This window comes from Oncorhynchus clarkii, chromosome 22, assembly GCF_045791955.1.
Source record: "Oncorhynchus clarkii lewisi isolate Uvic-CL-2024 chromosome 22, UVic_Ocla_1.0, whole genome shotgun sequence".
Taxonomy (NCBI): Eukaryota; Metazoa; Chordata; class Actinopteri; order Salmoniformes; family Salmonidae; genus Oncorhynchus; species Oncorhynchus clarkii.
This window is the reverse complement of record NC_092168.1, coordinates 8,922,167-8,949,823: the sequence shown is the minus strand read 5'-3', so window position 1 is coordinate 8,949,823 and position 27,657 is coordinate 8,922,167. Positions and strand designations below refer to the sequence as shown.

General features: G+C 43.6%; 1 protein-coding gene across 14 annotated transcripts in view; it reads right to left on the bottom strand.

Moving 5' to 3' along the window:
• LOC139380291 (RNA-binding motif, single-stranded-interacting protein 1-like) overlaps positions 1-27,657 on the bottom strand; it is a 67,586-nt gene that overhangs the window by 18,349 nt on the left and 21,580 nt on the right. For 7 of the 14 annotated variants that reach the window (XM_071122862.1, XM_071122868.1, XM_071122870.1 and 4 more), the window contains exons 2-4: positions 26,710-26,888; positions 16,423-16,481; positions 12,334-12,425 (exon numbers count right to left, since the gene is read on the bottom strand). In XM_071122862.1, the coding sequence (XP_070978963.1) occupies positions 12,334-12,425; positions 16,423-16,481; positions 26,710-26,888 (330 nt within the window). Of the gene's footprint in view, positions 1-12,327; positions 12,426-16,422; positions 16,482-26,709; positions 26,889-27,657 lie in introns of all 14 variants that reach the window. The other 7 variants (XM_071122860.1, XM_071122867.1, XM_071122869.1 and 4 more) reach the window with 1 other exon arrangement.

Sequence of the window (27,657 nt, the reverse complement as noted above, 5' to 3'; positions counted from 1 at the left end):
GAAGAAGGCATTTTATTGCTTATAAAAATTGTCGAACAACGTTTGGGCAGTGCTGAATAACAATTTAAACGTACGCTTACTCATAAAAAAAAACGGCAGCTCTTTTCTGTATTAGCTGTCTCTGTAGTCGGGGTTTTACAAGTTTGGAAGTCTTACAGCATCAACTTTGTTGTGCGTTCAAGATTTATTTTTACAGAGTCTATGGCTCGAGGAAACTGTGCAGGCATGGTGATCTGAGCCATCTGATTGGCCAGCGGCAGGCCTTATAGTTGCACGTGATTTGCTCTTTGGGCCTGCCTTGTAGGTGGAGTTCTACCTTCAGACATATGAAATGGTTCAAAATGGGAACACTTTTGCCTTCCCCGCGCTAAGGCTGCTGAATCAAGTGCACATACCTCCGACAGCGAGAAAGGCTTTATCAGAAATGTTTGGTGTTCGATGAGGAATGTCTTGGAGATTGCATTGGTGACCACTCCTTGAGATAGTTTGTCTTAAATTCCCCCTGTTTTAAGGACCAACAGTCCAGCCCACTGGCACAGTAAGTTGAAATTAAATTTGTGGCTTCCCGTGGACTGTTCCGTTTTAAATACACCAGCGTTGTTAAAAGAAGATGGGGAATAGGGTGCCATTTTGAATGCACACTCTGAGACCCATCTGACTACCGTGATTGGGTTAACCTTGGCCATGATGTCTTTCTCCCGCTTTGCCGTCTTTGTCTGCCTGTGTTTTTCGCTAATAAAGGGTCACCATGAATAGTGATGAGTAGTGATTTGCATGCAGCCCACGGCTGGTTGAGACCCACATCAGCTGATTTCTTCCTGTATTTCAATAGCATCAGCAGAAACATAAGACACAGTTACGGGTACCCGGGGAGCAGCCGCTCCCCATTAATATTCATCAGCGTCCTGCTGTATTCAGAGCCCAGCCTAACACTAAAGTAATACGCCGACAGAAAAAACAACATCCAACTATTTAGGAACAATGAATTTGGCCCCACACAGAAAAGAACAGCAGAGCAAAGCCGCACCCAGAACATGTGTTGAATCAGAGGGGTTGGTGAGGAGGTAAAGGTGAGATCGATGGCTAGGCGAAGGGAGGAGTGTGTTTCAGCACTCAGCAGCACCAGTGTTCAGAGTGTGTGTGTGTGCTGCTCTAATAACTCTAAAGAGCTCTCTGGAATGGAAAGAGGGGTCAGCAACACTGTTCACCACACAAACACACCTTTGTTTTACTATCCTCGTGGGGACCCCCAAAAAATGTCCCATTCAAAATCCTAATTCCCTAACCCTTAACCCTAAACCTAACCTTACGCCTAAAACCTTAATCCTAAAACTAAACCTAACCCTAAACATAACCCTTAACCCTGATTCTAACGCTAAACCTAACCCCTAAGCCTAAAAAAAACTTGTTCCTTGTGGGGACCCGGCGAAATGTCCCCACTTGTCCGAATTTTCCTTGTTTTGCTATCCTTCTGAGGACTTCTGGTCCCCACAAGGATAATCAAAACCAAACAACACACACACACACACACACACACACACGTTATATTCAAGCTCAAAAATACTTCCTTATCTAAAGGGTAATGGTGAAGCGTTCATCCAATTAAATGGGCTTTAGAGATGTAATATCGAATAGTAGATAGTAATTGTAGATCCATTCAGATAGCAGGCTGCCTACATTATGTGTTAAAACATAGGAATTAGGGAATAGTCAACACGCAACCTGTATTCCACAGGGAATTTGACTAGTAGTATAGTCAATGGATCAAAGGAAGGGGTTGAGTGTCGGATAATTTCCACATGGTTTACCCGTGAGTCATCCCGAATAGGAGTTCTCTTAGTATAAACCCCGGCTAACTCCTAATTCCGTCATCATCTGAGAGAAATTACAGAGAAGAAAGCCTTCCTGTGCGTGTGGAGCGGCTCTTAAAACGCAGGAACCAAAATTTGGCAGCGAGATAAGACATCTGTTTGTGCAGCAGTGAATGGGGTCAACAGCAAAACAGTCATTAGCAGTCATGTGACCGAGGCGTGCTCACCGAGGGCCAGTGGCGGGCTGATGGGAGGGGATGGGGGGTGGGGTGGAGGGGAGTGTTTGCTTGTCTAGCCTGAGAGGGAGTCCCTCCAAATGGTGTGTTTAGGGCACAGGGTTATTACTCCGGTCATCTGTTTATGTCCAAAATAAGTAGTGAAGTAGATCTTCCTCATCCATCAACACAAGAGGATGTTTACTAGTCAATCCAAAACAAGTTTATGCACATATTATTAAGGATGTTATTTGTATCAGCCAATGCTATTGATATATGATATTGTCACGTTCTGACCTTTATTTCCTTTGTTTTGTCGTTATTTAGTATGGTCAGGGCGTGAGTTGGGGTCGGCAGTCTATGTTTGTTTTTCTATGATTTTGGGATTTCTATGTTTCAGCCTAGTATGGTTCTCAATCAGAGGCAGGTGTCATTAGTTGTCTCTGATTGAGAATCATACTTAGGTAGCCTGGGTTTCACTGTTTGTTTGTGGGTGATTGTCTATGTTAGTTGCTTGTGTCAGCACAGTTCTCATTATAGCTTCACGGTCGTTATTTCGATTATTGTTTTGTATAGTTTGTATTCAGTGTTCAGTGCTTTCTTTTATTAAAAAATCATCATGAACACATACCACGCTGCATCTTGGTCCGCTTCATACGACGATTGTGACAGATATACCCTTCTGCAACATGTTAGAATGTCAAATCAAATTGTATTCGTCACATGCGCCGACTACAACAGGTGTAGTAGACCTTACAGTGAAATGCTTACTTACGAGCCCCTAACCAACAATGCAGTTTAAAAAAAATATGGATAAGAATAATAAATAAAAGTAACAAGTAATTAAAGGGCAGCAGTAAAATAACAATAGCGAGACTATATACAGGGGGGTACCGGTATAGAGTCAATGTGCGGGGACACTGGTTAGTTGATGTAACATGTACATGTAGGTAGAGTTATTAAAGTGACTATGCATAGATGATAACAACAGAGAGTAGCAGCGGTGTAAAAGAGGGGGGAGGGGGGGGGTGGCAGTGATGCAACCAGTCAGGATGCTCTCGATGGTGCAGCTGTAGAACCTTTTGAGGATCTGAGGACCCATGCCAAATCTTTTAAGTCTCCTGAGGGGGAATAGGTTTTGTATGCCCTGTTCACAATTGTCTTGGTGTGCTAGGACCATGTTCGTTTGTTGGTGATGTAGACACCAAGGAACTTGAAGCTCTCAACCTGCTCCACTGCAGCCCCATAGATGAAAATGGGGGCGTGCTTGGTCCTCTTTTTCCTGTAGTCCACAATCATCTCCTTTGTCTTGATCACGTTGAGAGAGTAGTTGTTGTCCTGGCACCACACGGCCAGGTCTCTGACCTCCCTATAGGCTGTCTCGTCATTGTCAGTGATCAGGCCCACCACTGTTGTGTCATCGGAAAACGTAATGATGGTGTTGTGCCTGACCGTGCAGTCATGAGTGAACAGGGAGTACAGGAGGGGACTGAGCACGCACCCCTGAGGGGCCCCTGTGTTGAGGATCAGTGTGGGGGATGTGTTGTTACCTACCCTTACCACCTGTGGGTGGCCCATCAGAAAGTCCAGTATCCAGTTGCAGAGGGAGGTGTTTAGTCCCAGTGCACTATGGTATTAAACGCTGAGCTGTAGTCAATTAATAGCATTCTCACATAGGTGTTCCTTTTGTCCAGGTGGGAAAGGGCAGTGTGGAGTGCAATAGAGATTGCATCATCTGTGGATCTGTTGGGGTGGTATGCAAATTGCAGTGGTTCTAGGGTTTCTGGGATAATGGTGTTGTGAGCCATGACCCGCCTTTAAAGCACTTCATAGCTACAGACGTGTCAGAGCCGGTGTAGTACGATTCAATCTTAGTCCTGTATTGACACTTTGCCTGTTTGATGGTTCGTCAGAGGGCATAGCGAGAATTCTTATAAGCTTCCGGGTTAGAGTCCCGCTCTTTGAAAGCGGCAGCTCTAGCCTTTAGCTCAGTGCGGATGTTGCCTGTAATCCATGGCTTCGGGTTGGGGTATGTATGTACGGTCACTGTGGGGATGACATCATCGATGCACTTATTGATGAAGCCAATGACTGATGTGGTGTCCTCCTCAATGCCATCGGAGGAATCCCGGAACATATTCCAGTCTGTGCTATTAAAACAGTCCTGTAGCTTAGCATCTGCATCATCTGACCACTTCTTTATTGATCTAGTCACTGGTGCTTCCTGCTTTAATTTTTGCAGGAATCAGGAGGATAGAATTATGGTCAGATTAGAAAAAAGGAGGGCGAGGGAGAACTTTGTATGCATCTCTGTGTGTGGAGTAAAGGTGGTCCAGAGTTTTTTCCCCCTCTGGTTGCACATTTTAACATACTGATAGAAATTTGGTAAAACGGATTTAAGTTTCCCTGAATTAAAGTCCCCGGCTACTATGAGCGCTACCTCTGGGTGAGCATTTTCTTGTTTGCTTATGGCGGAAAACACCTCAGTCAATGCTGGTGGTATGTAAACAGCTAGGAAAAATACAGATAAACTCTCTAGGTAGATAATTGGTCTACAGCTGATCATGATCTTCCTTAGATATCGTGCAACAGCTGTTATTTACAATAGTCCGTCGCCTATTGTCTTACCAGACGCCGCTGTTCTATCCTGCCGGTACAGCCTATAACCAGCCAGCTGTATGTTGATAGTGTCGTCGTTCAGCCACGACTCCGTGAAGCATAAGATATTACAGTTTGAATGTCCTATTGGTAGTTTAATCTTCCGCGTCGGTCATCGATTTTATTCTCCAAAGATTGCATGTTTGCTAGCAGAATGGAAGGAAGTGGGGGTTTATTTGATCGCATATGAATTCTCAGAAGGCCTGCCCTCTGGCCCCTTTTCCTCCAACCTCTTCTTCAGGTAAATCACAGGGATCTGGGCCTGTTCCCGAGAAAGCAGTATATCGTTCGCCTCGTCAGACTCGTTAAAGGAAAAAAAGGATACTGCCAGTCCGTGGTGAGTAATCGCAGTCCTGATGTCCAGAAGTTATTTTCGGTCATAAGAGACGGTAGCGGCAAAATTATGTACAAAATAAGTAAAAAGATAAGTTACAAACAACGCGAATAAAAAAAACACAATCGGTTGGGGACACGTAAAACGTCTGCCTTCTTCTCCGACGCCATGTGAGAATATAAGTATGCATGCATTGAGGAAAAGGAACCAATCTAAGCGTGATTCATCCATGGGAATAACATTAGGAGAACATTTTCAACAGGAAACCCTTATGCTGACTTTCCACCCACCTGCCTTTGAAATAATAATGAGTGAATGCCTTTTGAATGGTGCCCAGGCAGAGAAAAAAACACTTTCAGGAAAAATGGCCGTTTGTTTGGAGTGTCCATTAAGCCCAAGCAAGCCCTTGTAATAATGAGAAAACATTTAACTGAAAAGGCTCTGACTTTTTAATGGCCTTTACCTTGAACAATGCCTATATTAAACTTAGGGATGCCCTACAAAATGGCTTTATTTGAATTAAAAGTTAAATAGGTGCACGGAGGGATGTCAAGAAGCCGCAGAGATTCACGGGGGAATATCTTTTCTAGGATTCTTGTTCAGACTTTTCAGGCCTGATTTCCCCCCCCCCCCCCCCCCCACAAATGTAACTGGCGGAGTTGCCACGACAACCTCCAATTATTTACTTCCCTTTCTTCTGTCCAAGAATGTAAACTACATTGTTCAAAGTTATTACAGGGCCTGCTGCACCTTTGAAGACCAACAATGTGAAATCTCTGCCCAATTGACTCCCACCAGAAACTGGCCTCAAAACTGTGGCAGTCTTACTGAGCTCAGTCCACCTGACATATAAGACTTTCAAAGGACATTCTATAACAGGGCAAACTGGCTATACGTACCCTGATCATAGCCCTTTCATTACAGGCAGTCTAGTTAGTCAGGCCTTTTTAAAGTGGCACAAACTGGTGTGACTTCAGGGAGTACTGCTGCACCAAGCTAGATCGGTTACACACAAAATGCAAGGCTCATGACTCATGCTTCTCAAACTAAGATCCATCTCACCACCTTGTCTTATTCATAGTTTCACGTTACTTTTACCCTTTTTTCCTTCCAAATTTCCACAGCAATACTTCCAGAAGCTTGAAAGAGAAACTAATGGCTCATTTAATATATACACTTTACTTCTTCGCACTATAAACTGGAAAATATGTTTATGCAAGCACATGATTTTCCAGTAATTACGGAAAAGTCTGTGAGACATGAATATTCGGCACTGTGTCAAAAAGCAGCCCGGCCTTCACCTGTCTTGCCTAAAGCCAAGGCGATCAAACTTGTCTCAGTGCCAGGCTGTACTTGAACCCATTTAAGACTTTCTAAACCTGGAACCCTGTTGATTTACATTTACATCTATCATCTTTGGATGTGGAGAGAGGACACGGGAAAGTATATTTCCCAACAATTTGTGCCTTGGTTGGTTTTGCCCGAAAGTCCGGTTGGCCGGAGGAAGCCCTCTGAGCAGACGAAATGAGCCTCCTTTATAAAATACACACTGCCTGAGTCTCAAATGGCACCCTATTCCCTAACTTGTGCGCTACACTAAATAGGGAATAGGAATCCATTTTGGGACGCAGACACTGACTGCCCTATGCGCCTCTTTTAGAAATGGGACACTGAGGCCTCTCTGCTCCTACTGAGGCTTAGACACACGCCCCCAGAGAGGATTCCTTCTTCAGCACGTCACCCTGTTGTCATCGCAGCGTATCATCAGCCTGTCCTCTCCACCTCACAGTTCGGCGCCACTCACTCCTGGAGCCCCTCCAAAGCGGGTGAGCACTCCGCTGACAGGATGACATTAGGCAAACACACACACACACATTACATGACCAAAAGAATGTGGACACCTGCTCGTCAAACATCTCATTCCAAAATCATGGGCATTAATATGGAGTTGGTCCCCCCCTTTGCTGCTATAATAGCCTCCACTCTCCTGGGAAGGCTTTCCACTAGATGTTGGAACATTGCTGAGGGGACTTGCTTCCATTCAGTCACAAGAGCCCAAGTGAGGTCGGGCACTGATGTTGGGCATTTAGGCCTGACTCGCAGTCGGCTCACAATTCATCCCAAAAGGTGTTCGATAGGGTTGAGGTTAGAGGTCGAAAAAAAAGCAAATACCGATTAATCGGACAATATATATATATTTTTTTGCAATAATGACAATTACAATAATACTGAATGAACACTTATTTTAACTTAATAAAATACATCAATAAAATCAATTTAGCCTCAAATAAATAATGAAACATGTTCAATTTGGTTTAAATAATGCAAAAACAAAGTGTTGGAGAAGAAAGTAAAAGTGCAATATGTGCTATGTAAGAAAGCTAACGTTTAAGTTCCTTGCTCAGAACATGAGAACATATGAAAGCTGGTGGTTCCTTTTAACATGAGTCTTCAATATTCCCAGGTAAGAAGTTTTAGGTTGTAGTTATTATAGGAATTATAGGACTATTTCCCTCTATACCATTTGTATTTCATTAACCTTTGACTATTGGATGTTCTTATTGGCACTTTAGTATTGCCAGTGTAACAGTATAGCTTCCGTCCCTCTCCTCGTTCCTCCCTAGGCTCAAACCAGCAACTCAACAGCCACCATCGAAGCAGCATTACCCATGCAGAGGAAGGGGAACAACTACTAGAAGGCTCAGCGCGAATTACGTTTGAAACGCTATTAGCACGCGCTAACTAGCTAGCCATTTCACTTCGGTTACACCAGCCTCATCTCGGGAGTTGATAGGCTTGAAGTCATAAACAGCGCAATGCTTGACGCACAACAAAGAGCTGCTGGCACAACGCATGAATGTGCTGTTTGAATGAATGTTTACGTGCCTGCTTCTGCCTACCACCGCTCAGTCAGATACTTAGATACTTGTATGCTTGTATGCTCAGTCAGATTATATGCAACGCAGGACACACTAGATAATATCTAGTATTATCATCAACCATGTGTAGTTAACTAGTGATTATGATTGATTGTTTTTTATAAGATACAGTGCCTTGCGAAAGTATTCGGCCCCCTTGAACTTTGCGACCTTTTGCCACATTTCAGGCCTCAAACATAAAGATATAAAACTGTATACAATCATGAAGTGGAACGACATTTATTGGATATTTCAAACTTTTTTAACAAATCAAAAACTGAAAAATTGGGCGTGCAAAATTATTCAGCCCCTTTACTTTCAGTGCAGCAAACTCTCTCCAGAAGTTCAGTGAGGATCTCTGAATGATCCAATGTTGACCTAAATGACTAATGATGATAAATACAATCCACCTGTGTGTAATCAAGTCTCCGTATAAATGCACCTGCACTGTGATAGTCTCAGAGGTCCGTTAAAAGCGCAGAGAGCATCATGAAGAACAAGGAACACACCAGGCAGGTCCGAGATACTGTTGTGAAGAAGTTTAAAGCCGGATTTGGATACAAAAAGATTTCCCAAGCTTTAAACATCCCAAGGAGCACTGTGCAAGCGATAATATTGAAATGGAAGGAGTATCAGACCACTGCAAATCTACCAAGACCTGGCCGTCCCTCTAAACTTTCAGCTCATACAAGGAGAAGACTGATCAGAGATGCAGCCAAGAGGCCCATGATCACTCTGGATGAACTGCAGAGATCTACAGCTGAGGTGGGAGACTCTGTCCATAGGACAACAATCAGTCGTATATTGCACAAATCTGGCCTTTATGGAAGAGTGGCAAGAAGAAAGCCATTTCTTAAAGATATCCATAAAAAGTGTCGTTTAAAGTTTGCCACAAGCCACCTGGGAGACACACCAAACATGTGGAAGAAGGTGCTCTGGTCAGATGAAACCAAAATTGAACTTTTTGGCAACAATGCAAAACGTTATGTTTGGCGTAAAAGCAACACAGCTGAACACACCATCCCCACTGTCAAACATGGTGGTGGCAGCATCATGGTTTGGGCCTGCTTTTCTTCAGCAGGGACAGGGAAGATGGTTAAAATTGATGGGAAGATGGATGGAGCTAAATACAGGACCATTCTGGAAGAAAACCTGATGGAGTCTGCAAAAGACCTGAGACTGGGACGGAGATTTGTCTTCCAACAAGACAGTGATCCAAAACATAAAGCAAAATCTACAATGGAATGGTTCAAAAATAAACATATCCAGGTGTTAGAATGGCCAAGTCAAAGTCCAGACCTGAATCCAATCGAGAATCTGTGGAAAGAACTGAAAACTGCTGTTCACAAATGCTCTCCATCCAACCTCACTGAGCTCGAGCTGTTTTGCAAGGAGGAATGGGAAAAAATGTCAGTCTCTCGATGTGCAAAACTGATAGAGACATACCCCAAGCGACTTACAGCTGTAATCGCAGCAAAAGGTGGCGCTACAAAGTATTAACTTAAGGGGGCTGAATAATTTTGCACGCCCAATTTTTCAGTTTTTGATTTGTTAAAAAAGTTTGAAATATCCAATAAATGTCGTTCCACTTCATGATTGTGTCCCACTTGTTGTTGATTCTTCACAAAAAAATACAGTTTTATATCTTTATGTTTGAAGCTTGAAATGTGGCAAAAGGTCGCAAAGTTCAAGGGGGCCGAATACTTTCGCAAGGCACTGTAAGTTTAATGCTAGCTAGCAACTTACCTTGGCTTACTGCATTTGCGTAACAGGCCCCTTGTGGAGTGCAACGAGAGAGAGGCAGGTCATTATTGCGTTGGACCAGTTAACTGTAAGGTTGCAAGAAAATCTGTCGTTCTGCCCCTGAACAAGGCAGTTAACCCACCGTTCCTAGGCCGTCATTGAAAATAAGAATGTGTTCTTAACTGACTTGCCTAGTTAAATAAAAGGTATTTAAAATATATATATATTTTTTAAATCAGCAAATCGGCGGCCAAAAATACAGATTTCCGATTGTTATGACAACTTGAAATTGGCCCTAATTAATGGGCCATTCCGATTAATCGGTCAACGTCTAGTTGAGGTCTGTGATCTGTGCAGGCTAGTTCTTACACACCGATCTCGACAAACCATTTCTGTATGGACCTCACTTTGTGCACGGGGGCATTTTCATGCTGAAACAGGAAAGGGCCTTCCCCAAACTGTTGCCACAAAGTTGGAAGCACAGAATCGTCTAGAATGTCATGCGTAGCATTAAGATTTATTTTCACTGGAACTAAGGGGTCTAGCCCCAACCATGAAAAACAGCCCAAGACCATTATTCCTTCTCCACAACACTTTCCAGTTGGCACTATACATTTGGAAAGGTAGCGTTCTCCTGGCAACCGGTAAACCCAGATTTGTCCTTCAGACTGGCAGATGGTGAAGCGTGATTCATCACTCTAGAGTCAAATGGTGACAAGCTTTACACCACTCCAGCCGACGCTTGGCATTGCGCATGGTGATCTTAGGCTTATGTGCGGCTCCTCGGCCATTGAGAAAAAAGTTATTGTTCTGACATTGCTTCCATTGGTAGTTTGGAACTCGGTAGTGATTGTTGCAACTGAGGACAGACGATGTTTATGCACTACATGCTTCAGCACTCAACAGTCCCGTTCTGTGAGCTTGTATGGCCTATCACTTAGGGCTGAGCCATTGTTGCATCTAGACGTTTCCATTTCACAATAACAGCACTTACAGTTGACTGGGGCAGCTGTAGCAGGGCAGAAATTTGACGAAATGAGTTGTTGGAAAGGTGGCATCCTATGACGGTGCCACATTGAAAGTCACAGAACAGTAAGGCAATTCTACTGCCAATGTTTGTCTATGAAGGTTGCATGGCTGTGTCCTTGATTTTTAGCCCCTTGTCAGCAACGGTGTGGAATTGTCAGTAGAGCTCCGAGGCACAGATCTGGGAAAGGGTGTCAAAACATTTCTGCAGCATTGAACGTCCCCAAGAATACAGTGGCCTCCATCATTCTTAAATGGAAGAAGTTTGGAACCACCAAGACTACTTATAAAGCTGGCCGCCCGGCCAAACTGAGAAATCAGGGGAGAAGGGCATTGGTCAGGGAGGTGAGTTCCTCTGTGGAGATGGGAGAACCTTCCAGAAGGTCAACCATCTCTGCAGCACTCCACCAATCCGGCCTTTATGGTTGAGTGGCCAGACGGAAGCCACTCCTCAGTAAAAGGCACATGATAGCCTGCTGGAGTTTGCCAAAAGGCACCTAAAGGACTCTCAGAGCAGGAGAAACAAGATTCTCTGGTCTGAGAAAACGTCTGGAGGAAAGCTGGCACCATCTCTACTGTGAAGAATGGTGGTGGCAGCATCATGCTGTGGGGATGTTTTTCATTGGCAGGGACTGGGAGACTAGTCAGGATCAAGGGAAAAATGAACGGAGCAAAGTACAGAGAGATCCTTGATGAAAACTTGTTCCAGATTGCTCAGGGCCTCAGACTGGGGTGAAGTTTCACCTTCCAACAGGACAACGACCCTAAGCACACAGCCAACACAACGCAGGAGTGGCTTCGGGACAAGTCTCGGAATGTCCTTGAGTGGCCCAGCCGGAGCCTGGACTTGAACCCGAGAGACCTGAAAATAGCTGTGCAGCGACGCTCCCCATCCAACCTGACAGAGCTTGAGAGGATCTGCAGTTAAGAATGGGAGAAACTCCCCAAATACTGGTGTGCCAATCTTGTAGCGTCATACCCAAGAAGACTCAAGGTTGTAATCGCCACCAAAGGTGCTTCAACAAAGTACAGAGTAAATGGTTTGAATACTTATGTGAATGTCATATTTCCGTTGTTTTATTTCTGTGTGCAGATATATATAAAAACAGTTTTTGCTTCATCATTATGGGGTATTGTGTGTAGATTGATGAGAAAAGAATGACATGTAATTCATTTTAGAATAAGGTTGTAACAAAACTAAATGTGTAAAAGGTGAAGGGGTTCTGAATACTTTCTGAATACACTGTATAGTGCATATGCAAGTACGCGCGAACGTAAGAGCACACACACGCGCGCATGCACAAACAAACACACGCATATGTACACACACACACACACACACACACACACACACACACACACACACACACACACACACACACACACACACACACACACCCTATGGGCTAATGTTACTTCACAGTGACCACAGAGTCAACGGGGGGGGGCTGCAAACCAACTCGAGAGGTACACATGCACCCCTGGCATGGAGATTCCTATCCCTCTACGTAATGATGGGTGGGTCAGGTTGTTGCTGCCTATAAATGGACAACCTAAATCCATTGAAGGCTGTGTATTGTCAGGTGTTTGTGTGTGAGAATACAAATAGACTGGAAGCATACCCTCACCTTAGCCATCTGGGCTTGGACCCCACTGGTCTTCAGGGCAGTGACGGCTTTCTGAGCTGCAGCAGGGCTGTCGAAGTCCACAAAGCCGTAACCTGAGGGACAGAACACCACACCATATAAGACTGTTACACAGTCTACCTGGAAAGACCACCATGCACAACTATCCTAATTCATCATTCAGCTATATCATAGGTATTTTATGTTGTTAACACTGTTAAAAATGTGCTCCGGTACTTTGGCGACTCAATAAGTATTTAATAAACTTATTTGGGCTGGATGTTTCTATGTGTAGTTCATACATGCATAATCTATGAGCAGAATTACTGTCTTACCTCAATTAGCCACGAAATCCCTAGTTTGAAAGCAACCGTTTTCTGGAAGCTATGTGAACCATTTAGAGTACTGCAAGCTTGGACCACGTGGGTCAGCCCCCTAGCAATTCGAGTTCTAGCCAGTGAGGTTCAAGCCCTTGCCATTTGAGTGACAGCTAACAAGAGGCATGCCCAGCGTTATCCAATGAGGTTGCAGGGCGGGCCCAACGACTCTCTGGACGCAGCAGAGAGAGGGAGAGCAATGACGTAGTGTACATACAGTGGGGAGAACAAGTATTTGATACACTGCCGATTTTGCAGGTTTTCCTACTTACAAAGCATGTAGAGGTATGATTTTTAAGTAATTAATTTGCATTTTATTGCATGACATAAGTATTTGATACATCAGAAAAGCAGAACTTAATATTTGGTACAGAAACCTTTGTTTGCAATTACAGAGATCATACGTTTCCTGTAGTTCTTGACCAGGTTTGCATACACTGCAGCAGGGATTTTGGCCCACTCCTCCATACAGACCTTCTCAAGATCCTTCAGGTTTCGGGGCTGTCGCTGGGCAATATGGACTTTTAGCTCCCTCCAAAGATTTTCTATTGGGTTCAGGTCTGGAGACTGGCTAGGCCACTCCAGGACCTTGAGATGCTTCTTACGGAGCCACTCCTTAGTTGCCCTGGCTGTGTGTTTCGGGTCGTTGTCATGCTGGAAGACCCAGCCACGACCCATCTTCAATGCTCTTACTGAGAGAAGGAGGTTGTTGGCCAAGATCTCGCGATACATGGCCCCATCCATCCTCCCCTCAATACGGTGCAGTCGTCCTGTCTCCTTTGCAGAAAAGCATCCCCAAAGAATGATGTTTCCACCTCCATGCTTCACGGTTAGGATGGTGTTCTTGGGGTTGTACTCATCCTTCTTCTTCCTCCAAACACGGCAAGTGGAGTTTAGACCACATGACCTTCTCCCATTCCTCCTCTGGATCATCCAGATGGTCATTGGCAAACATCAGACGGGCCTGGACATGCGCTGGCTTGAGCAGGGGGACCTTGCGTGCGCTGCAGGATTTTAATCCATGACGGCGTAGTGTGTTACTAATGGTTTTCTTTGAGACTGTGGTCCCAGCTCTCTTCAGGTCATTTAGTTCTGGGTGTATCCCTCACCTTCCTCATGATCATTGATGCCCCACGAGGTGAGATCTTGCATGGAGCCCCAGACCGAGGGTCATCTTGAACTTCTTCCATTTTCTAATAATTGCGCCAACAGTTGTTGCCTTCTCACCAAGCTGCTTGCCTATAGTCTTGTAGCCCATCCCAGCCTTGTGCAGGTCTACAATTTTATCCCTGATGTCCTTACACAGCTGTCTGGTCTTGGCCATTGTGGAGACGTTGGAGTCTGTTTAATTGAATGTGTGACAGGTGTCTTTTATACAGGTAACGAGTTCAAACAGGTGCAGTTAATACAGGTAATGAGTGGAGAACAGGAGGGCTTCTTAAAGAAAAACAGGTCTGTGAGAGCCGTAATTCTTATTGGTTGGTAGGTGATCAAATGCTTATGTCATGCAATAAAATGCAAATTAATTACTTAAAAATCATAAAATGTGATTTTCTGGATTTTTGTTTTAGATTCCATCTCCCACAGTTGAAGTGTACCTATGATAAAGAATTACAGACCTCTACATGCTTTGTAAGTAGGAAAACCTGCAAAATCATCAGTGTATCAAATACTTGTTCTCCCCACTGTATCTGCACATATGTGACTTACTACGACATATTTGGGGACCACGTTTGGTTTGTCAGCCCTACTTTCAGAACTACTGGCTAAAAAGTATACAAAAGTACCAGGGAATATCCCTACAGTGCCACTCCAGTCTCCTTTTCACACCATGTAACACCTGATTTACTTAACAAAAGGAACATCTCAATAGGTGGTCAAGGTAAGTCATGACATGGTACATGTATGGGGTGGGCCTTTCCCCTTCTGTTCTCTACTGCTCCTCTATTGTTCCTCAAGCAAAGGGGGAGGCCGATGACATCACAGATTCCCATAAGAACTCCTACTCCTTGAAGTTTGCAGTCGTGAAAAAACAAAAGACATGTTTTGCTCAGAAGTTTTAAAAAAATATAAAAAACTTTAGTGTGTGTACTTTACTGTGTTTATATTTGGGATATCGCTTTTCAACTGTAAGAGTTCTGAAATAGCTGGAGGAAGTCTTTAACAGTAAAACAATAACGGGCATGGTGAAATCTTGACTTAGTCTGCCTCCCAAATGGCACCGTATTCCCTACATAGTGCACTACTTTGTACCAGAGCACTATGAGAATATAGGGAATAGGGTGCCATTTGGGAGGGAAACTAAATCTCAGGTCTAACTTGCCATCTATACGGCAGTAAGTGGCAGGCTGTGTTTGACACCCACCACAGCGAGGCCAGGCCAGAGGCCACCATGTTCTGTCGTGTGGTTGACCCCCACCTACTGTATCTGTGGCCCATAACGGTGGTCAGTCAATGACTGGTGGTGAGACAGTGTAGTAGGCACGGGGGAGCAGAGAACAGTGCTGAGGCTGCAGATTGCAATGATGACGCCCAGGGCTCAGGTCAGCTCATTGTCCCCTGGGGCTACATGCAGGCCAGGCCAGTCTAGAGTCAGACCTGCAGTCCAGTTCCTCCCTGCTCCCTACTCTGTGTTGCTATATTTAACCATCAAACAACCTCGCAGGCCAACAGCAACCTCTCCGCTGCTCACTGTGGAATCTAATTACAGATCCCAGTTTGATCTTGAAGATAAACAGCCCAAAGAACATCATGAATCTGAACATTCAGATATTTGTTTTTATTAAGGACATTCAGATAAATGGCAAATGTTTATTTTCCTTTCAAGTTGTGATTTTGGGAGTTTTTTTGAATAGGTATCTTCGAGCAAGCTGCGAGTTGACGTAAAAATCGGAATGGAAGACGACAGGATGTTTCTCAGCCGCCACCTGTGATTAGTTAGCGTATCGTAATCCCTAGCAGGACAGTGACCAAGCTCTTTTCTTCTCAGCCCATCTGTGGTGCGTGCTGGCTGGGCTGGGCTGCGTGTCAGTGTGTTCCTCGGTAGTCAGGACAGGGTGTTGGGCCAAGGGCTGCAGCCGGAGCCAAGACTTTGTGTCACGCTCCAGAGGGAGGGGCACGAGCTGTCACTTCGTGTGGGGATCCGCCGCTAGCACAACGCATGGTAACAGACAGACCATCAGTAAAGGGCCAGGACTAAAATAACACAAAGTGGTGGCAGCCTTTTGCCTGTCTGTTTCCTGACTAGCCCAGCCCCCCCATGAGCCACATAGCTGTTGAATGACTGAATGACTTCAACGAGGCCGGGCCAGTGCATTCTGACAGTACTGGGCCGCCAAACCCACTGCACGAGTCAAAGAGGGCCTTAAGCAAGGCTCTTCATCCATTCCTTAGCATGGCCATTGTCTTTAGTATAATAGCATTAGGAGAATTATGGTAAAAGTCCTATGTGTCATCATATCACAGACTGGAAGCTCCAAAGCCTTTGCACTGCTATTCTGGATTACAATGAGTCATTGTGATACATACATCCAGTATCCTCTCAATGATGCATGTGATGAGTTTTTATTTGCTTTAAGCCTGACGGTTGTTGCATGAGCATGACTTCTTGATTTGTGTGCATATTTTTGTGTGTGTGTGTGTGGGATGGGGGGGGGGTCTAGATCTTTTTACAGAATGTCTCCACTACGTCACGACTTGTTGAAGCCATACACACCTTTACATTTGTTTGTCGTCTTATCCAGGATGGCCTTTGTTGACACAATTTTGCCATACCTACGAGAGGAAGAGAAAGAGCGCTATTGTTAGTTGTGCTGTGTTACCGTACCAGACAGACAGCCTCTCATAAAATAAAAAAAAACCCACAAAGAGTGAGGCCTGGCTTGCACAATAATTTATGACATCACAAAAATAAAGCACGAGAAACAGGACGTCTTTTCCGTGTGGATTTAGAATCTCGGCGGCGCTCAAGCAAAGGTTGCCTTGATTCTTTACCATGCAACGATATTATGCAGGACTAACTATCCTCTATCCAAAGGGATTTCAAAACAAGTGAAAATGACATTCAGAACATATAAACATACAGAACATCTAAAAACATTTTGTGTAAGTCTTCAGTGGAAAAACGTGTATAAAATGTGCATAACACACTGTGGATTTACGACCTCTTGACAGCGTAGGGACAGAGCGGACCGAGTGGCATTCCACAGCTACATCCTGTGCTTTTACAGTTATTTGGTGCACTGTGTTACTGCTGCTGCTGCCAGCTCTGACAGATGAACTTTGCGGTGACCCCTAAACCCCGGCTTCACTGCATTTCTTTTCAGCTCTAAGCCAGTGCACTCTATTCAGAATGAATAGAAAATCAATGCAAAGAACACAACAATTACATATGACGACGTTCTCTCTGTACAATGATGAATGCTACAAATAGGAACACACAGACATCAGACCGTAGTAAATGAACCTCCCTGGTAGTAATCAGCGCGGTAGACAAATGATTGATGAGGGGATTGGCTCTCTAGATGGAGGAGGAAGTGTGAGCTTTGACCTGAGCTGGGAGGTGGGCAGGTGGCGGCTTTATGAAAATGAGTCCTCCATCTCGACCCCAAGTCGTAGATAGAACAGATTGTGACAGATCTGGTTGTGTGGCATGGTTTTATGTTTGCCACAAAGGGAAAGGTCACCTATAGCAGTGTTTTCCACAAGTACATAGAGTAGCCAGCCAAATAGAAAAGGTAGGCAGCCAGGTGCACACTGCTGAGAAATTAGCTCAATTTTGGTGGCCTCTGGTACATTCTAATGCCTTTTATTCCATATGAAATACACCGCGAAATGATTTAATACTTGACATGACTTTACCATTTAAATAACACTGACTGACACTGACTGACAAGATGAGAGTACCTCACTTTAGAATCACTGTTTGGCAAGCCCCGACATCCTAGGAAAGGAAATGTAGGAAATCCTTTAGACATACACTGGACATACATTGAGTGTACAAAATATTAAGAACACCTTCCTACTATTGCGTTACACCCCCTTTTGCCCTCAGAACAGCTTCAATTAGTCAAGGCATGGACTATACAAGGTGTGAGTGGCGTGTATTCATAGATGCCAAAGGATCCCAGGCTTCCCCAAAACATTTACCAACATTTCTTTTGTCTCTCTGTGTTTCAGAATGTTCCTTCAATTTGCAAGAGGCTGAATGTATCTCACCGGAGAAAGCATGCGAGCGAGTGAAACAACACCCCTCTGCTGTCTAGTCCAAAAGAGTATGACATTGTTGCCTCCCGTAGCATTGAATGCAAAGGAAGCCAGCGAGCATTTGGCCTCCCTTGATAAAAATATATAAAATAATATCCAATCAGAGCTAAACTGAGTGATCTCCACTAGGAATGGTCCTGGCGCACCAAAAAAAAGCTGTCCAGGGAAGGCAGTTTGGATTTGGCATCACTCCTATCAAATCACATCAAGAGCATACATCATTGACAGAAACAACTTTAATTGTTGTATCTCGTTGTGTTGTTGTCCTCCGGTGGCTAGCTAGAAAGCTAAAATTGTCCGTTTACTAAATTAGCCATGGAAGGAGATGAGATTTGGACTTGTGATTTTTATTAATTCTCCGTACTGGCCAATGATTATAACAGCGTTTCTGATCTAACCATTAATTTATACATTGTTGTGCCCCTGGCCTGAGAGGATGGAAGTCCAATATGTACCAAGATGTAGAAGGCTAATGTTAACTAGCTAACGTTGCCCATGAAAGGAAGTTACGCTAGCGAGTAGGCATTTTAGCCAGGTAGCCTAGGATAAAAAAGTGTCATACAGTAAAAAGTGTGTACTGTATGACAGAGTGATAGACCGTTTTGTCAACAAGAAAGAGAGGAGGATGGCATTGGCATTTCTCTACAAGAAGGGTGTAGTCTGAAAATGTCAGAAACATTAACTTGCTTGACCATGCTGTAGGTCATGTAACTGTTTGTTACATGCAATATGTTTTGTGGACTTCACCGGACAGATGTTGCTCTCCGGTTTTGTGATGAAACAAAGGTGTGGTTGAATTTATTCTGCCACTGTGTCTTCTTATTGTCCAAAGGGACAGCTGTCTATCATTGTCTCTGATTGAGAACCATACTTAGGTAGCCTTTTCCCCCACCTGTCCTTGTGGGAAGTTGACTTTGTTTATGGCACATAGCCTTTAGCTTCACGGTTTGTTTGGTAGTGTTTATTGTTTTGTTCGGTAGTGTTTATTGTTTTGTTCGGCGTCTTTTCTAATAAAAAGAGAATGTATGCTAACCACGCTGCGCCTTGGTCCTCTTCTTTCAACGGCCGTGACACCTATTTTTTATTTTCACCTTTTATTTAACCAGGTAGGCCAGTTGAGAACAAGTTATCATTTACAACTACGACCTGGCCAAGATAAAGCAAAGCAGTTCGACACATACAACAACAGAGAGTTAGTTACACATGGAATAAACAAACATACAGTCAATGATAAAGTAGAAAAAGTCTATATACAGTGTGTGCAAATGAGGTAGGATATGGTAGGTAAGGCAAAAAATAGGCCATGGTGGCAAAGTAATTACAATATAGCAATTAAACACTGGAATGGTAGATGTGCAGAAGATTAATGTGCAAGTAAAGCTACTGTAAAGCAAAGGAGCAAGATAAATAAATAAATACAGTTATGGGGATGAGGTAGTTGGATGGGCTATTTACAGATGGGCTATGTACAGGTGCAGGGATCTGTGAGCTGCTCTGACAGCTGGTGCTTAAAACTAGTGAGGGAGATATGAGTCTCCAGCTTCAATGATTTTTGCAGTTAATTCCAGTCATTGGCAGCAGAGAACTGGAAGGAAAGGCAGACAAAGGAAGAATTGGCTTTGGGGGTGACCAGTGAGATATACTTGCTGGAGCGCATGCTTCTATGGTGACCAGTGAGCTGAGATAAGGCGAGGCTTTACCTAGCAGAGACATGTAGATGACCTGGAGCCAGTGGGTTTGGCGACGAGTATGAAGCGAGGGCCAACCAACGAGAGCGTACAGGTCGCAGTGGTGGGTAGTATATGGGGCTTTGGTGACAAAACGATGGCACTGTGATAGTCTGCATCCAATTTGTTTATTAGAATGTTGGAGGCTATTTTGTAAATGACATCGCCGAAGTTGAGGATTGGTAGGATGGTCAGTTTTACGAGGGTATGTTTGGCAGCATGAGTGAAGGAGGCTTTGTTGCGAAATAGGAAGCCGATTCTAGATATAATTTTGGATTGGAGATGCTTAATGTGAGTCTGGAAGGAGAGTTTACAGTCGTACCAGACACCTAGGTATTTGTAGTTGTCCACATATTCTAAGTCAGAACCGTCCAGAGTAGTGATGCTGGACAGGCGGGCAAGTGCGGGCAGCGATCGGTTGAAGAGCATTCATTTAGTTAGTTTGACTTGCATTTAAGAGCAGTTGGAGGCCACGGAAAGAGAGTTGTATGGCATTGAAGCTTGTCTGGAGGTTAGTTAACACAGTGCCCAAAGAAGGGAGAGTCGGCCTGAGAATTGAACCCTGTGGCACCCCCATAGAGACTGCCAGAGGTCCGGACAACAGGCCCTCCCATTTGACACACTGAACTCTATCAGAGAAGTAGCTGGTGAATCAAGCGAGGCAATCATTTGAGAAACCAAGGCTGTTGAGTCTGCCGATAAGAATGTGGTGATTGACAGCGTCAAAAGCCTTGGCCAGGTCGATGAATATGGCTGCACAGTAATGTCTCTTATCGATGGCGGTTATGATATCGTTTAGGACCTTGAGCGTGGCTGAGGTGCACCCATGACCAGCTCTGAAACCAGATTGCATAGCGGAGAAGGTACGGTTGGATTCGAAATGGTCGGTAATCTGCTTGTTAACTTGGCTTTCGAAGACCTTAGAAAGGCAGGGTTGGATAGATATAGGTCTGTAGCAGTTTGGGTCTAGAGTGTCTCCCCATTGAAGAGGGGGATGACCGTGGCAGCTTTCCAATCTTTGGGAATCTTAGCCAATACAAAAAAAGAGGTTAAACAGGCTAGTAATAGGGGTTGCAACAATTTCGGCAGATAATTTTAGAAAGAGAGGGTCCAGATTGTCTAGCCCGGCTGATTTGTAGGGGTCCAGATTTTGAAGCTCTTTCAGAACATCAGCTATATGGATTTGGATGAAGGAGAAATGGGGAGGCTTGGGCGAGTTGCTGTGGGGGGTGCAGGGCTGTTGATCGGGGTAGGGGTAGCCAGGTGGAAAGCATGGCCAGCCGTAGAAAAATGCTTATTGAAATTCTCAATTATAGTTAATTTATCAGTGGTGACAGTGTTTCCCTAGCCTCAGTGCAGTGGGCAGCTGGGAGGAGGTGCTATCAATAGCTCGCTAGAAGATGCATATCGTTTATTCTAGCGGGATAGGGCTCGATGGTCTAACGAATTGAAACTTAGAAATGAAATTTAACCTGCTGAAAATCAGTTTGTAACTGGCTGATTAGCCAACAGCCGGTGCTAATGGAAAACACTGCCTTAGTGCCTTCGACATAATGATCGCTGATCAGCAGTGGCTTAATAATAAGCAAATAAGTCCATTATTTTTTTATCCAAATGCAGAGCAATTAACCGAAATGGCGGTTATTTTTACATTTTTAAACAACTAATTGACAGAATGTTGGTTCAATTATTTGATTTTTTTTTGCACATTGCACGGTTTTTCTATAGATGAATCAGATCAAGCCTGAACTGTGCAATATAGTAGGGAGTTGTAGTTTCCAACAGGCCAATATTCTACATAGTTTAACACAGAAAACGTGGTAATTAACTACAATGACCATAATCCATTGCGTGCCTACTCTCCGGTCTGTGTGTTTCTTTTTTTACATATGCTACATGAGGTTAGTGTGGGACAGACACCGAGAGAGGAAAGAGAGAAGAATGTGAAATCGAGAGGGATAGAGAGCAGTTGCTTCGCAAGGTATCTCTACCTGAAAATACACAGTGATGGAAAAAGTACTCAATTGTCATACTTGAGTAAAAGTAAAGATACCTTAATAGAAAATGACTCAAGTAAAAGTGAAAGTCACCTAGTAAAATACTACTTGAGTAAAAGTCTAAAAGTATTTGGTTTAAAATATACTTAAATATCAAAAGTAAATGGAATAGCTCAAATGTACTTAAGTATCAAAAGTTAAAGTAAAAGTATAAACCATTTAAATAATCCTTATACTGTATTAAGCAAACCAGATGGCACAACTTTACTTTTGAAATGTATTTTGGAGGATAGCCAGGGACACACTAAAACTCAGACATAATTTACAAATAAAGCATTTGTGTTTAGTGAGTCTGCCAGATCAGAGGTAGTAGGGATGACCAGGGATGTTCTCTTGATAAGTGTGTGAAATGTACCATTTCCTGTCAAAATGTAACGAGTACTTTTGGGTGCCAGGAAAAATGTATGGAGTAAAAAGTACATCATTTTCTTTAGCAATGTAGTAAAGTAAAAGTAGTCAAAAATATAAATAGTAAAGTACAGTATGCCTTATTTACTTTGAAGAACTACTAAAATAGTGATTTTGTCAGTCAGCTCTACAGAGATGAGATGATGACTTGGAATTAAATAATAAAGTCAGCAATTAAAACCAATGTAATATACACAACAACTGAAATATTTAATTAAAGTGATAAGCAGTAATGGGCAGTCACTGCCATCATGGGACTTGTATTAATTGTTTTATTCCGTGTTAAGAGTATTCAACCCACATTATGCATAGATGCAATTCATGTAAAAAAATAAAAAAATATATTGAAATAATAAAACGTGATTATTTTGTAATAATCTAACCGAAACCGAACTGACCTCAAAAAGCTTTAATCGCTCAGCACTAGTGCTTTGTTAGTCTCTGCGGGCTGGAGTGACCTTACCCTGTGTTCTACTGGGTAAAGAGCCCCGAGGATGAAGGGTTTCCACTAATTGACTCCAAACTAATCAATTACAGGAATCACCACAGAGTCAACGGCAAACCCCCTCACCCTAGAGCAGCTCACGATGAAGGGACACAAAAATCGAAAGCTTGAAAGAAAGAGGTTAAAAAAAAATAAAAAAGAAGCTTCCTGATCTGGCCCACCGTGGGGTGACTGAGAGGACACAGTTTAACTCTCCACAAAAAAAACAATGGATTAGCATCGAAAGTACATGAAACCAGCACAGTCGTTAAGGGTAAGACAACGGCTGAAGCTGCGTGTATGTGTGCGCGTGCGTGTGTATATGTGTGTGCGTGCCTGCGTTACAGTGAGCTCAGAAAGTATTCACATCGCTTGGTTTTTCCAAAATGTTGTTGTGTTACAGCCTGAATTTAAAATGGATTCAATTTAGATTTTTTTTTTGTCACTGGCCTACACACAATAAGCCATAGTGTCAAAGTGGAATGATGTTTTTTCAAAATGTTAACAAATGAAAAGCTGAAATGTCTTGAGTCAATAAGTATTCAACTCCTTTGTTATGGCAAGCCTAAATAAGTTCAGGGGTAGAAATGTCCTTAATAAGTCACATAATAAGTTGCACGGACTCACTCTGTGCGCAATAATAGTGTTTAACATGATTTTTGAATGACTGCCTCATCTCTGTACCCCACACATACAATTATCTGTAAGGTCTCTCAGTCGAGCAGTACATTTCAACCACAAAGACCAGGGAGGTTTTCCAATTCCTGAGTGGACTAGTTACAATTTTGACTTAAATCTACTTGAAAATACTGTATATAGCAAGCCCTGAAAATGGTTGTCTAGCAATGATCAATAACCAATTTGACAGAGCTTAAAGCATTTTGAAAAGAATAATGGGCAAATGTTCCACAATCCAAATCACCCTTTTGGCGAAGTAGGCTGTGATTCAATGATACATTAACAGGCACCGCATCGATTACATGCAACGCAGGACAAGCTAGATAAACTAGTAATATCATCAACCATGTGTAGTTAACTAGTGATTATGTTAAGATTGATTGTTTTTAATAAGATAAGTTTAATGCTAGCTAGCAACTTACCTTGGCTCCTTGCTGCACTTGCATAACAGGTAGTCAGCCTGCCATGCAGTCTCCTCGTGGAGTGCAATGTAATCGGCCATAATCGGTGTCCAAACATGCCAATTACCGATTGTTATGAAAATTTGAAATCGGCCCTAATTAATTGGCAATTCCGATTAATCAGTCGACCTCTAGTGTATTGTTTGTAGATGGGTGAGAAAAAATAATATATTTAATCAATTTTGAATTCAGTCTGTAACACAACAAAATGTGGAATAAGTCAAGTGGTATGAATACTTTCTGAAGGCACTGTCAAACACAGCTTCCAGGAAATGTGTTTTTTAACCTTAGCCATTAGACTCCCCCCGTTCCATTAGCTTTCACTAACCATCTATCACAGTGCTGCTTGGTGCTGTCAGACAGAGAGAGCTGCTTGAATCAGGTAGAAAGCCGTCTCTGAGAGAGAGGCAGCAGCAGCTAGGAGAACAATGCACTCCCATTCCACCTGCCTTTCATCTCCTGCCTTTATCCCATTACATTGGTTAAAAAGTCTCTGGTTACTATTCGCTGCATGCTTATTGATTCCTGGGGACACCGCTAAGGGATACTCTTCTGTCTGCTCTGAAAATAGCAAAAGATTGAGTTATGGCCTGAAAGAACAGCCTGAAGGAACAGCCTCGTCTTGCTACCTACAAGAACTGATTATACCCTGTCCTTCTTGAGTCCTCAACCGTTGCCTCAGCATTTTAAACAGAGGTTTAATTGGGATTTAATTTCGGGATATTTTGGGATTGTGTGGTGGATCAGCTCAGGTCAGAGACACAATTATGAGAGGGAGATGGGAATCGTCAGAAAAACACAGGGACCCATTCCAACCTCTTTAGATTGTCCAACAACTATCTAGCTTGCATTACCCCTGACCAACTGACTGAGTAGCCTGGTGGTCCAGTCTGTGCGTTAGCCAACTTCTGTTTGTGTCCATTCATGGTAATGCCAAACAGACTGGCCTCGGCAATCTCAACGTTAACATGCGTTCCCATTTCAAGTGTGGGGTTGCTGACTGGTTGTTGAACACAACGTTCTTCATGTGACTTTCTTAAGAATTGATTTTGGGAGAGCGTGGCTGAACTGTTGCCAGTATTTAGTCTGCTATTCAATGAAAAGCAGCGTTGATATAATGTTGATTAGAGTGAGTTGATATGCTGAGAACATTTCAGTCAGGGGAAGGATTAAGCTAAACACAACTGAAGGTAAAAGAACCCTTGACTCTGAATCTCTAAGCTGAGCTCTAATCCCAAATCTTAAATGGCAACAGCCAGAGGCTGCTCTCTGGCAAACCATCAACAGTGCAAGAGATGGTCAGGATATGACTTATCTTATGTACATGATGTTATCAGTATGAATCTAACTGCCTTTCACTGTGCACACAATAAAGACCTGCATCGGGTCGAATACCCACGATTCCCTGCGGGTGACACGAAAAAAAACAAACAGCTGGCGGGTGGAATGAAAACATTATTTCAACCAGAGGGTTGGCTCGCGGTTCAGAACAATTATATTTTGCAGGTCGGAAACGTTTTAAATCAAGATAAAACATAAAAACAGACATAGTAGGCCAGGCTATAGGCCTAGGATTCCAGCCAGCCATGCACGCAGTGGAACAATGAACTGTCCATTATTTGCATGGTGCTGAAACATTCCTAATTTGTTTATGTGCAGAGCTAATACCCCCCCCCCCCCCACGTGACTCTACATTACTTTCCCTGGTTAGCCTAGTTCATGCAAAAATGGCTAACATAGATTAACTGTGGAAATAAAAAGTAAAGTTATAGTGGTGGAATACACCATCGTGGAAACTGTCTTGACGTTGGGTGGGGCTTGGAATTGATGTGGCCGGCGCGGGGTGGGTGCGGCCCAAAAAAAACAGACCCGTGCAGGACTCTAACATACAATACCTGTTTGCTTTCTTCATTCAATCAATTCCCTCTTCTTCCCCATTTAGTCTTTTTTTATGTTTTAATGAAAAGTTAACAAAGAGATGGTGTTGGAGGTAGCTAAATCGCAGCTATCGCTCTGTATCTCTCTTCCTAAACACGGGATAGAGGATCTATGCCAGCCGTTCAGGAGATCGAGGGGTTGAATGTGCCGCAAAGTCAACATCGTATTGTGGAGGTGGGGGAGGGGAAAGCGGGGGGTCTGGGAAAAGAAAATTAGATTTCAAAGTCACCTCGGTGGTCTTTTTCCACAGACACAGTACACAATAACAATGTGGCTGTGGACGAGAGCGGGCCGAGATTGCCCCTTTATCCCCTGCATTAACTATATGAACTACCCACTGTATCGCTTCAGATGCTATCAGCTGCTAAAGCTCTCTGGGTTTGCCCTTGTAGTCTTCCAATATCATTTTTCATTTTAAATTCAGATGTAATGCCCCTGTCAGCTCTCCCCCTGCAGTGTTGGCCGTCATCCTCTCAAATATCTCGGTCCCTTCCCCCTAACTCACAGCTCTCCCTCTCTCCATCTCTCTGTGTGGTCAAGTGATCTGACCTGTCCCAGTTAGCCATGGTTCTACTTAAAACAAGGCAGTGAAAATAAGCTTTATTACCAGTGCGTCATCTAACATTTTTGGTATCTACTGAATGCACAGTGAGATGGTCCACTGGTAACTGAGGTCATATTCGTCATCTAGTAATGTGACGTCACCAAACACATCCCGATATGGATGCATTTACAGGAGATTCTCAATGTACGTTTCTGACTACAAATTAGATTCAAATAAATGAGGCTGGCAACGATCCGACAAACAATAACATATTATGAAGACTTCGGAATTACATTGAACAGGCTGTTCTTATTGCTATCTCAAGTCAAATAAGTAACTGTTGCTTTGAACTCTACCACAGTCATGGTGGTGGTGACCACAGCCGACAAGTCAAAAAACAATCAATAGTTCTAATCATAAGAGGAAGGAAGTGTACTCACGGCTGGCAGAGCTTGACCAGATCGTGGTCGGTCGTGGCTGGGGGAAGGCCTCGGATGTACAGGTTGGTTTTACTGAGCTGCTCCCAGCCTGCAGTGCTGGAGCTACTGCTGTTGTTGGTGCTGCTGTTGGTGCTGGGGATGGGTGGAGCCATGGGGTGTGAGGAAAGGGCTACAGGTGGCTGCCGAAGGGGAAACACACAGAATGGTGTCAGTCCAAGACAAAACGACATGTCGGTGAGAAGTGCAAACATACTGGTTGTTCCCTGCTAAACAAAAGGGAGAACGAGAGAGAGAGACAGACACAGAGAAAGAGACTACTCGGAATGAAACGGACTACATTGTCTTGCCACGTGGACGCGCGGTCACGTGGGCATTATAATGTGCGCAAATAAATACGTGTTCAATATTGATTGACGTCTAGCAGAGCTACTGAATGCCAGTGAGTAACCATGAAACAATACACGTTTGCATTTCATTAGTGGGTTAAGAAAAACGTGCTTGGATTTTATTCCAACCCTTAGCGCAGCTTTGTCTATGAATCTTGTCACCTCCGTGAGTTACTCAGAGAGATTCTTGATCTGACTCCCGCTGTAACCATAACAGTATTTTAGTGCGCTGGCCCAGAAAGCCATCAGTCTTCACTACAAGCATATCGTTGTGGCCCAGCTAAATCTTCTACATTGGTGCATGCTACAAATGAACTGTCCTGCTACTTCATAATTTAGCACTATCGAATGGGTGCCCCGTGTGAGGATTAATATTGAACAGAGCAGTGATACATATCTGCTGAGCAATCTCCATCAGAAGTCGGGAAGTCAGCACAAACTGGGTACCGAGGGGTGTGCAGATCTGCTCTGATACTGACGTGACAGTGGAAGGTTGTGCGTGAATTAGAGAGCTCTTCCCACCAATCCCCTGGTGACTGGCTGACTTCCCAACTGGACACGC